At 38.5% G+C, this 12482-nt stretch overlaps 1 protein-coding gene across 2 annotated transcripts in view; it reads left to right on the forward strand.

Moving 5' to 3' along the window:
* Window positions 1-12482, forward strand: part of NTNG1 (netrin G1) — a 287105-nt gene that overhangs the window by 1394 nt on the left and 273229 nt on the right. For both annotated transcript variants that reach the window (XM_006919577.1, XM_006919578.1), the window contains exon 2: window positions 6393-7150. In XM_006919577.1, the coding sequence (XP_006919639.1) occupies window positions 6905-7150 (246 nt within the window). In that variant the 5' untranslated portion in view covers window positions 6393-6904. The remainder of the gene's footprint in view (window positions 1-6392; window positions 7151-12482) is intronic.

The raw sequence follows: 12482 nt of genomic DNA on the forward strand, positions 1-12482 counted from the left end.
CTGCGCGCACACACCCCGCGCACTCTCACCCCCGCACTGCCGGCTCCCCGGGTGTGCGCCCCGCGCAGGTGACGCGGCTGTGAGTGGTTTCCACAGCCTGGGTTGTGACTCCACGGACAGACAGACGGACCGGCGCCCAGCGCGCTCTCCCTCACACACACCTGCCCGCACATCACGCACCAGAGGGTCCTTTTTCCGCTCCCCCACCCCTTTCGCCGATCGTCTTTGCTTTGGGGAAAAAAACTTGCCCTCTTGCCGACCCTATGGAGCTGCTGGTCCCATTGAGAGCTTTTGAAGTTCCTTTCATTTAATCTCTTTTATTGGTGCAAGATTAAAGCCTTACTATCCCGTGTTGAGCAGCTGGGGCGAAAGGAAAATTGAGGGAAAGGCTTGGTGTAGGAATGCTGTTTGAAATATTGTGTCGGATTCTTTACCGGCATTGCATTAATCGGTTGATGGATTCGATAGAGACATTGAATTGCTCTCCCGTATGGATCTGTAGACGTCTATATATAATACAAATAATACTGAATATTATTGGGCCCAAAATAACCAATTAAGTGATTCATACACGGGAAAACTTAGATAAAAAATACTGCGCCCTCTGCTGTTTATTTTAGTAACCTCACTTGGGAACCACCCCCCCACCCCCAGCTTTTTTTTTTTTTCCCCCTCCCCTCTTTTTCCAGAAATCCACTTAAGAGGTTGTCATTTTACAGGGTAAGGGAGGAAAATTCCTAGCGGAGGTTTTAAAGCAACTTTATTTGGAAAAGTTGTAGTTTGCGTTCCTATGATCGCACCAGGTATAGATTTCCAGAGAGTAAAGGCTTTAGCTCCCGATCCTCTTCCCCATTCTTCTCTTTACCCAGGGAAAGGTAAATAGAGCCACTCTTGAGCGTTAGTCTGTCAATCTTTGAAATGGAAAATTCTGGGTAGGATCAAAATTCCACTAAACATATGGTGTATCTGGCAGTAGCTTCGCTCTAGAAATAAGGCTCTATTTTATGACTGAAAATGCTAAGTTTTCTTATCTTACAGAAATGAAAAACAAAAAAAAAGTAACCAGAAAGATCTCCCAACAAAATCATTTATTCAAATATACTTAATGGTTAAGCTTGTTAAGAAGAAGTTTTCCAGAGATTCTCTTTTTTGGAGAAGGGGCAGAGTTTTTCTCATTTGTCTACCCTGGAGGAACATCCCTAACCTGTGGGGAATTAGCAACCCCAGGTTTCATTAAGTATTTTGAGCTATGTCACTTTGAATGCCTAATGCGCCCTACTCCCTTTTCTTTGGCAAGGGAAAGGCAGCTCCATAACTGTCCAAGATTCTTTTGGAAGATAAGCAACTTTCAGTTTTTCATTAAGGCAAAATTTGGATCTTTGCATGTGGATCAGCCCACAAAGAAAAAAAAATGCATCAAGTGTTTCACACGCAATGTTGCTCCAGCCTCCGTACGTAAGGGGTGTATTTCCTTTTCTTTTCTGGATGTCATGAAATGAGATCTTGTTCACCACTCAAGACCAACATGAGAGCATTCAGAATTCCATACATTCGTCTATTAATTTGGTGATACTTCCTGTCATGAAATTTTAGAGGGATAATCTTAAAATTTTGTAAGAAAACACTTTATTTGCACAGAAGGCTGTTTTTCCTATTGAGTTTTTGTGTTGTCAGCTTTCACTGGGCACGTGCATTAAAATGATGTAGGTTAGCTTTTTTTTTTTTTAGGAGAAAACTAATGTGTTTTACAATTTCCCTTTGTATATTTGCAATAGGAGCAAATACTTGTCTTTACTTCCATATTATTCTGGAAAAAAATCAAGTAATATGCTTTAAAAATTAAACCTTTACACATTTAGCTGATATGTTTTCTAAGTGTTGTAAAGATTTCCAGAGTTTTAGAGTTAAAAAAGCACTAAGTTGCTTGAAAAGAAATAAAATTTCATACAACTCAGAAAATCATTTCTGTGTTCACAGAAAAACATTCGTGTGTGTAAATTGTATTATGGATCAGGAAGAGATTTAGCATACTTTAAAAAATAATTTTAAAATAATCTTCAGAATCCAGAGTTTTCTTTCAAAACTTCAGGTGGGTGTAGGTTTTCTTAAACGTATATTTGAAACCATGGACCTCTGAACTTCCCTATAGAAGGAAAGAAACACCAGATTTCTTCGAGGCTTAACTGATTCTGAAATAATTGTATGTATTATCCCATCTTTAAACATCCTGCAGAATATATGCTAACCAATTTCTCTAATCATTCCTCTCTCGATGAAAACAGATCTTTCAAACACTAAGGTGTGCTATTTGGTTTTATTAACCTCATGATAGGCAGCTGCTCATAATATCCAATTGAGTATGAGTAAAAAATACCAGTCGTGTTCAGTACATGTCAAATTCCTTACATTTTGAGAGACAGTTAACAAAAGGATAGAAGCAAATGTTTACCATTAAGGTGACTAGAAAATGCTATCTTCACAACTAATAAATAAATGCAAAGAACATTCAGTATATGTTAACTGTCTCACCTAGTCAATCTCATCATGACAGTGTTGGAAGCTGCTAATTTTGATAGGTTATGGAATTTGTATATATCTTTATCTCTTTATATTTTTCGCTCAATGAAATGTGATTATTGTCCTTTTGTTCCTTCCCATTCAGAAACATGCTTATTATAAAATTCTTAATGTTCATGAGGAATGAGTCAATAGCTGTCTATTTCAGGTGCCCCCAAAGAGCTGAGTATTTATGGAACAAATAGACTACTACCACCACCCCCACCTCTCAGTGAGATTATATAACAAAACGAATACCGAAAGCCAGCTAGAGTTAGTGGATTTACTGTCAATATTTTCCTCTCAGTTGATGAAATTGGCAATTGTTTTTGGAATATAATTGTCTATAATTTTGATCATTATTACTTTCATGTAATATTTTGGGAGGCTTTTTTTTTCTGATGAAAGAAAGGGCCTGTGAAATACCTTTTACAAAGCTAACCCAAGGTGGTAGGGAATTAGCTACAGAATCCTGGAAAAAGAGATGTGTTCCACATATGCAAAACTATTTTATAGCCCATTTTTAGTCCAAATCAATTTTAGATTTTTACACTGGCTCTGCAAATTTATACACTAGTCAGAAGTCTATGGAGTACTCATAGCGTATCAATGGGTATTTCTATCCAAGAGGACTTCTCAGTACTTTAGTGCACAGGTAGAGATGATGGCATCACTGGGTTAAGGGTGAGTTCCCAAGGTTTGCAAAGTTAAAGAACAGAACTGGGGCTGCCCAGAGCACTTCTGGAGTTTATGTTATGGGGACACCTGAGACAAATTCAAAGTCACATTACTTGGCAATTAGTTCCATTATGAGCCAGAGGAGATGAGTTTAGTATATTAAATCCCCAAATATGTCATTGACTGTCCCTCTCATAATCAGTTTGCCTTGCTATTTGCTGCGATGATCTCACTTTTAAGAAGCTATTGATGACTTTAACCTGGTTGAAAGCATAGCCAGATGGGAACCGGTGCAATTAGGTAATAGAGGATAAGGGGTAAATAACATTCTGCTTACATTGTTTTATTTTCTTCGAAAACTCCATAATTATACTTTAATAGAAAATTCCTGATTTTGATAGAGACTTTTCCATTGTGTGTCATAGAAGTTAATATATTTAATGTCTTATTAATTTTCTATTAAGAGGATTTTCTTCGAAGCTGACGTGGTATTAAAAAGTAAGGAAATTCCAATATGAAAGATACATAGTAGAGGATGCATGCTGCACACGTCAAAATGAGAGCGAAATCAAATAATTATGTTAAAGACCAGCTGAGTGGCCCTCTGCTCCTACTCTGTAATATGCTGTGGTCAATATCTTTTCTGTGTCAATGGGAGCTCATTAAATGTAAATTCTGCAGGCTAACTGAGTCATGCCATATTAGTGCTTGCCAAAGCTTGACATTTTTAATACATTAATAATACGTCTGTAATGTAATGGAAAACTATTAATCACAATTGGTTTTGTGCCAGAAATGTAAGCTATAATTGGCTGCTTCTTGTCAAGAGTGACTGTCGCACAGCCCTGCAACTGCCTAATATTCAAATATCTTGCACTCCTCTGCATTTTTCCTTGTCAGTTCTCTAAATTCGATCAATGGCGTAGTCCATAATTCTGTGTAATGACCATTGTTGTCATTCTGGTATCCTTTAATGAGAATTCGTTACAGTGGGATCACTGTATGTGTGACGGGTTCACATATGCTTCCTTAGTGTCCAGATTTTTCACACAAATATATGTGGTCACCCTTTATTTTGTGATTGCAGGAAGGCCAAATTTGGGTCCAGACAATAACCAAGAATAAATGGGTTAGGGGGTAACATTTGTTAATTAAAAAAATTTAAAGATTAATCTCGGAGATTCAAATATATACTGAAGGTCATATTTTTAAAATAATATGAAGTCATAGTACTTACTCAGTTCAGAGTCGCTGCAGTCCATTCCAAGTCTTCCAGAGTACATTGTTTTGATAAATAAGTTGCTATGTGTTTGAAATTAGGAGTCGACGGTAATAATTTCTGGTCTAGTAGATTTTACACTGCTGCACTTGTAATGCCCAGCTCCCCCACCCCACACCCCTTGAAAGTATTTGTTCTTGTTATAATAAAGTAGTAAACAGCATTGAAACATGCATCTAGAAAATGTAAATTTGTATTGTTTCAACAGCTTTTTAGATTATTAATTGTCAAATTGGTAGATGTTTCTGAAAATATCAACTTAAATTGCTAATGAACCTGAAAACAGCGGAAGGCTGTAGCAGCCACGACACATGCATCTTGGTGATTTTTTTCTTTTTGACTTCAGATTTCAAAATGTGCTCAACACAGTATATAGTCTTTACGTTAACAAGAAAGAGGCAAATTCAAATCTCTGGTTTATATATGTTTAGACAAACTGCTAATTATTGCTTCATAGGAACTCAAATATTCAACACTTTTCTTAATAGAAAATATCACAAATTGCAGCTGTATGATAACATTTTATGAATTGAATATAATGAAAATTGCACTTGCATCCATAAAGCAATTATTATAAATTACTTTGCTATGGAAACACAATTCAACCATCTGTTGGCATTTCGTAGTTTCTGTGGCTTGGTTCAGTTTAAAATGGTGCATTATTTAAATATAGTGAATTCCTTTTATAAGATTCTTTAAAGATAGTGAACTTCCATATTTAAACTGCTTCCTGTGATTCGAAGGGTCTACAATGGTAATTTCTAAAACTGTAGGCTTTTTTTGTCCTTTTTCAATTGCTTAAAAAATAATTATTGGGACTATGACAGTAAGAACCAACTAATTAAACGAATACACTCTGTTAAACCTGGAATCCCAAATTTCCCATTTGTTTAGATTTGGACAGTGATCTCTAAAGAGAAAAGTTGCTAGTTAAACTCTCCAATGACTTGTACAGACAGTGACATAGGCTGCATTATCAGTTAACCAAAAGTACTTTTAAACAGTAATTTTTATTTTCTCTTAGAATTAGTGCCGTATTATTCTGCTTCATGGCCCGTTAACTCACCCTCAGCTATTTTTATATGTGCATTTTAAATCGCGCGTTTTACTACAGAGATTTTCATTTTGAAGCAGCAGCATCTAATATTCGCCTTTGGGACAAATTCTCTTCTGTTACAGAAAGTAGCTGCAAATGCAGATGTAATGGCTACAAAAGGATGTAAGAGAATAGAAAATTCTTATGAAAGGCAAATTTGCTCCTTTGGTTTTATTTTGAATATTTTTTTTTTCAGAGAGCCAAATTATCTTCATCACTAAATGCAACTAAGCAAAAGATGCGACTTTCTTCCAAAATAATGAGCAACTCCAAAGGGCAGGCTCTTGCTAACAATGTTGGTTTTCATTCCCACTAACAAAAGCTGAGAAACGTACAAGGAATTTGGAGATTTTTAGGGTCTCTTTGCCAAGACACGAAAGGCATACAAGTAGTTGTCACTTCTTTGTCATTGTTATAAATAAGTGCTAATTCCCCACATTGTTCTCCTGGAAGAGTTTCTAGCTCTGCAGTATTTGAGAAATGTTTAAGTCTAGCCGCTTGCTCTCAGTTTTGTCAAGATGGAAATACAGTTTTTGGAGTAAAAACCTGTAACTCACCTGGAACACACACACCTGTCTTTGTTAAATCTTTCATATTGAAATGCTCCCCCAACGGGAATGATTTCTGTAGTTGACTCATTCTAGCAAAGCAGGGGAGTGAAGGTTATCCATGTCACACCAATTTGCTTTATATTGCATCCACCCTCCCCAATGTCAACATATCATATATTTTGTAATGGATTGATTCTTGGATGATAACTCTTCCTCATTTTGTTTCTAAAAGGGTGTCGGTGCCAGAAGAAAAGAATGATCGATGGGAAACAGACACCCGGCTAGAGCCACTGATCCTTTTTGCTTCAGATGCTGTCATCTCAGTGCACGTGAGCAGCCCTCGTGAGCTGTGAATGTCGAGGACCTCCCAGGGTGATCGGGTGTAGAACAAGCCAACCATCACTTGGCCGAATCATTACCGCGATTGGACACATCTTTTACAAAAACCGAACTAGACCCAAATCTGATAGATATGTCCTAGGACAGCGAAAAACCAGTGAGTTGCTGTAACGCCTAACGCACAAGTATGTTAGCCTTCCGCCAAAGTCCTCAGCATCCCTGAACATGCACGATATCTCAGCCCTTCACTTTTAGTTTGGAATCGACGCTGAGCTCTCGTCTTTTAATTTTCTTTAAATATATGGACCTACCTACATGTCGACATACATGTGTATGTAAAATAGACATAGAGCACAGATAAGAAACCCTGCTTTAGTCACCGCGAAAATTGCCAAGAATTTAGAGATGTATTTGTCAAGATTCCTGTCAATTCACGCCCTTTGGGTTACAGTGTCCTCAGTGATGCAGCCCTACCCTTTGGTGTGGGGACATTACGATGTGTGTAAGACTCAGATTTACACAGAAGAGGGGAAAGTTTGGGATTATATGGCCTGTCAGCCAGAGTCCACAGACATGACAAAATATCTGAAAGTGAAGCTGGACCCTCCAGACATTACCTGCGGAGACCCTCCTGAGACATTCTGTGCGATGGTGAGGCAACCCTTTTGGAAAGAATATTTCGGATTAAGTGGGGGCGTGTCGTGTATGAGCACAAATGTGGTGAGGGTAGAGGCTCAACTCATGCAGTGAGCTGAATGCGCAGGTGGAGATTCATGCCAACAGGCTGGCTTCATTCTCAGGGGAGGCCAGCGTGGCTTGGAATTGCAATGTGCATGGTGTGCTCGAGGCCCTGGAACTTCCTTTCCGCTTTCCCAAGGGTTCACTGAGACAAGTGCACTGTATATAAATTATCACGGAAAACTCCAACTGAAAGTTAAATTTCAGATTGAAGATGGGGAATCTGACTAGGCCACGTGTGTTGTGGTAAAACCAACTCTGTGTGTGTGTGTGTGTGTGTGTGTGTATTTAAGGCCAGTCCCAAGTTTCATAGTTCAAGGCTAGAACAGACTTCTTGGTTTTCCTCATCAGGGAACTGCCGAGATATGGAAATCTTTGGTTGGGAGACCAGGGAGAGGAGAAGCAGAGGAGAGAGGGGCTAGAGCTTCATGAGAAGCTTTTTCTGCAGAGTATTATTTGTCAACTCACGCAGCCCCTTATTGTCAAGGGCCGTGGTTTTCTATGGGTCCTTTAAAGGCGAATGTTGGAATGTCGAAAACATATTTGTTAAAAGATGATGACTTGGGGTCTACCAATTCAGTCGCAGTAACTCCTCACTTATCAGCCATAGATTCTGCAACTTTAAGGGAAACGGTGACAAATGAAATGAATTTTACCTCAACCTAGTTGATACAAACGAGAGTTAAGGTCCTCCAATGTTAGACATTGAATTGAAATAAAGTTATTTGAGGACCAGCTGTACTCTCCTTTTGATAAGCCGAGTTATAGAATTCATTGTTTTCATGGTGTATGTAAGTCTTTTTCTGGGTGGAAAGATAAATGCTATTTGAACAGGTAACATTGGAGTGACAATGAATTATCACAAAGGTCATTGCTGAAAGTATACCTATAAGGTATGAGTACTAGAGCTTGGTGATTAAAATGATGTAAATCAATGTGCTAAAGACGTCACATAGTGTGTTCATTTGGTTGGTGTCATTGTTTTTTTGTTAGAGTTGGTCTTCATTGGACACAGGAACTGTGGTCCTATTTTTCTCACATAATAGATATAATCATTTGGCAGATTTTAATAGGATTCTTACCTGACTTTATTATCTTGAACCTGGCCTGGCATTTTCAGGATAGTGAAACTATTAATCAAAGTAGCATCTGTTCACTGTCCCCAGTGAGTTAAATTAGCATAAGATCATCCTGGGCCCAGCGCTATAGAAAAGGTTTTGAAACAGGAAACAATTTTGAGCAATAAAGAGTGTTTTCACCTAAAAGTTAAGGGCTTGCCATTTTTCAGAAGTGCCTTTGGGGACTGGTTTGAATTATAGTCTAAACCTGATTTTGTGGAGAGTGAGAAAAAGAGCTTGGCTATTAGGTGTCATGATGACTAAAGTGCCCAGAAAGACTAAATATTTCAAAGAGAGGACCCGTCTCTCTGGGAAGCAGGTATATACTTTGCAAAGAAGTTGCACATTAGATACCAAAGACTTCCGGAAGAGGAGTTTATGCAAACACATTAGCAAAACTACAATAAATCTGTAACGGAGCAGGAATATATGTTGGCTTTCTATAAGGCCTTTAATAATCTCTCATAAAAGGTCGAATTTAAGATCTCATTGCATATCTGGGAGGAGACTGCTGTGCTGGTGATGGATCGTGCAGTCTTCCGCCCCTTACAGCAGATGGTGAGCTCTGGGCCAACTCTTTACGTAATGAGCACTCCTCCTCTGTATATTGGTTCGTGTGCGCTTGTAGCAATAGGCCGCTTTTGGACTCATTTAATAATTTAGAGATCTAAGTAAAATAGCAAATGCCCTTGTTGAGAGAGCTGTTTCCACTTGCACAGGCCCTGTGTGATGTGTTCAACATGTGTTTTGAATGTGCAGCATCCCTGATCTGAGCCTCCTGCAAGAGAATGCTTGCTCAGCACCGTCGCTGTCCATCATGTTGAAGCGTTTCCTTGGTGTCTTTCCTGTGTCCCTTTCTCCCATCGTGAGTGGGAAAGGGCACAGTACGGAACTCATGCCTGTCTTTCACAGGGATAAGATCTAAGGCCCTTAAACAAGCCGATTCTTTCCAGTCTACTGGCTAAGTGATGTTAGAGACCAAAAGAGAAAAAAATTAAAATGATAGCCCTCAGCTTTTTCCAGTGCAGTCACATGTATACTTTTTATGTTTACACAAAACTTCACAGGACAGCTTTTTTAAAAGGCTGCATCTTACAATGATAGAGATATTTGGAAGTCTTGGTAAGTTTAAGATTGTCACTGAGCAGAATTGTTTTCCAAGGGACAGTGTAAGGTTTGCGAGATGTTACCCATCCATGCTTGATTTGGACTCCTTAATATGCATATGATTGGCATAACAGATTTAATGACCTATCCCATAAATGCAAACTTCAGGACTGTTTGTATGGATATTATATACCAAGTCAGTGATAATGGCCTAATATAGCAGCACTTCCTCTCTGCGGTTTTGGATTTCCCATAAAACTCTGTAGCGTAAGGGTTCCTGACACAAGGCTGTAAAGCTGTCATATGGAGCCTGTTTAGGTGCTCCTTGGCCCAAGGTCTAATGGGAACCCGTATAGTCATTTGTGTTATGACTTTCACGGTCTCCCCTCGTTGACACACGAATCCATACCTGCTCCCTCAGAGTCATTATGTCCTATTACATCAGGGTAGCTGCCACAGGAGCACAATCACTACTTAGCCCTTATATGTAAATGTTTGCTGCAAAATGGTTTCAGTAATCACCTGCTCAGCTAGTGACACCCTTATTAGCTGTGACTATAGCAATTCTGGGCACCAGGGGGATATTTGGTCAGAGATACCCTATCATTCCCATAGCCCATTTATTTTATAGAAAGTCGACGTTCGTTGGCAATGCATTAAAAGTCTGTGTTGCTGCTTTTTGCACTTGCTCCATCATTATAGGGCAGGGACTATCCATGAATACTGCATTTACTTCAGAGTGAAATTTTAAGAAAAAAGGATCACATGGTTCCATTCAGCAACAGATCTCTGCTTATTAACCTGGATGACCTACTTAATAACTCTTTCATGTCTAGTGATTTTAAATTGTTGCGTATTAATAATCCCAGCATTTAAACATTAGTTTCATGGGTAAATTCTGACACTCCTATTTAGGATAGTGGAATAGGAAATATATATAGATCTAGATATATGTGTGTATATGTATGAATTGTGTATATTGAGATCATACATTTTCTTCTTAATTTAATTTATTTCTTTTAAGTTGTTGGGGGCTAAAAATATCTCTACTTGTTGTTAAGGGTGAAAATCTGAAGGATAGAGAAGAGTTAAGCATTTTGTTTTAGGCAGGGTTAACATGTTAATATAGATCCTATTCTCCTCTAAGCCCCATAAAGCTTCAGGTAGCACAGCTTTGTCCGAAAACACAGATCATCTAGTGACTACAATTTGTTTCAATTTGCATAAAGAGCAAATTAGAATGATACGAACCTGTGTGCTAAAGCTGAAGTGACAGCACAAAGCTTGACTTGTCCTTTGTGTTTAGACCAACTTAGCTGTCATATCACCACACAACATCCCAGTGGCTTAAAAATGGCAAAATTATCTGCAATTATCTCCAGACTGCAGCTAATTTTCTGGATAAGTTAAACAGAAGCTTTGAAAAGAAGCCTACAGACGGAAGGAGTCGTGTGCGTTTGTACAATTTATGGCACAGAAGTGCTGATGACTGTGGAAATGCGAGCCCTTGAGTGCTGCTGTGGATTTCAGAGCCAATCAAAACTAAATTAGGAAACAAAGATTATTAAAAAGTCTTCTGTGCATGTAATTTTGGCATAATATTATGAGGTAGACATTAAATGTTTCCCTTGGAAGTTTTAGGCGTCATTAATGTAGCATGCCTTTAATTACAAGTAGACTCATATTACTAAAAAAAAAAAATGGGGAAAATAAAGTACTCTGAGGTGTAGTTAACGATACCCTCATTACGTTTACTGAAATAATGAAATGAGAGGGTGTAATTTTTCTAAATAAAATGTCAGAATTTGAAATAAAAAATGGATTTTCTTTAGGAAATCTACTAATGTGTGCCTGCAGTCTTGATAGACATTTATTCAAGTACCATAACAGGTCTATTAATGATCATTTTATATTGTACTATTTCTAGACAGGCTCTTATTAAGGAAAAAAAAACTAATTATTGTAAGCATCGTGGATAGAGCATATTTCATTATGTTCAAATGGAGTTTATGAAAGTAGTAGAAAGCCTTCATGTTTTATGATTTGAAAGGCACCCAGTGGGATGAGTGCATGGTGGTTGCATAGTCTAAGGGCTATCCATAACTGAAATTTCTGATTTGACGTTGGCTCCAGTAAAGCCATCTGCTGGCTATCAGGTGGCCTTTGAGAAGTTAATCTGGTAAACTCAGTTACATTTTCAATGACAAGGCATTAATGTCATTTTTCCAAAAACTGGAAATGACATTGACTTATATAATAATTGAATAGTCTTAAAAATACACTCTGTTCACATGAAACATATTCCAATAAATGAATGAAGTTTTAATAACAGTGACATATTTCATTTGAACTGATTTATCCTTTAATTATGCCAGAATGGAACTTTTAAAAACCTCCAGTTCCTTCATTATTAATACTTCGCTGTTATGGGATTGTTATTTAGACTTATTTCTTAGAAAAATTTAATTCAGGTTTTCAAAGAATTAAGTCCCATGATGATCAACCTTCCTGATATATCACTGTATCAAGTATTTCCTTCTTGAGGGGCCTATAAAAGCTCCCTTTTATCCATTTCATCATGTATCAAATGTTCGACCTGATTTTTAAATCTGGGTGTGTATAACCTTACTTCTCATTACTTTCCATTGAGACCCTATGGCATTCTCCAGGGGACTTAAGGCTAGCCATCTGATTGGAAGGGACGACTGGGTTGAAGCTGCATTGACATAGCAATGCACAGATTATGGGAAGGCCTTGGGAGGGAGCTGATAAAGAGGATGGCTGGGCTAAGGAAACCTAAAGCCGACCCACGTGATACGTTGTTCCCAGACAGTGTTCTCTGTGTGCACAGGTGCCCTTTACTCAGTTGGGCTACCACTTCCCCAGGATCATGCCAGACCACCATATGCAGAGCGGAGCGAACAGAGCCTACAGTGCTGGCAGAACCTGGTGGGAGTGGCGAGAGTCAAGGCCAAAGCCGACCCGCACAAGGTCTGCCTCCGGAGGAAGTAAAGGAGATC

Source organism: Pteropus alecto, unplaced genomic scaffold, assembly GCF_000325575.1.
Source record: "Pteropus alecto unplaced genomic scaffold, ASM32557v1 scaffold106, whole genome shotgun sequence".
Lineage (NCBI taxonomy): Eukaryota > Metazoa > Chordata > Mammalia > Chiroptera > Pteropodidae > Pteropus > Pteropus alecto.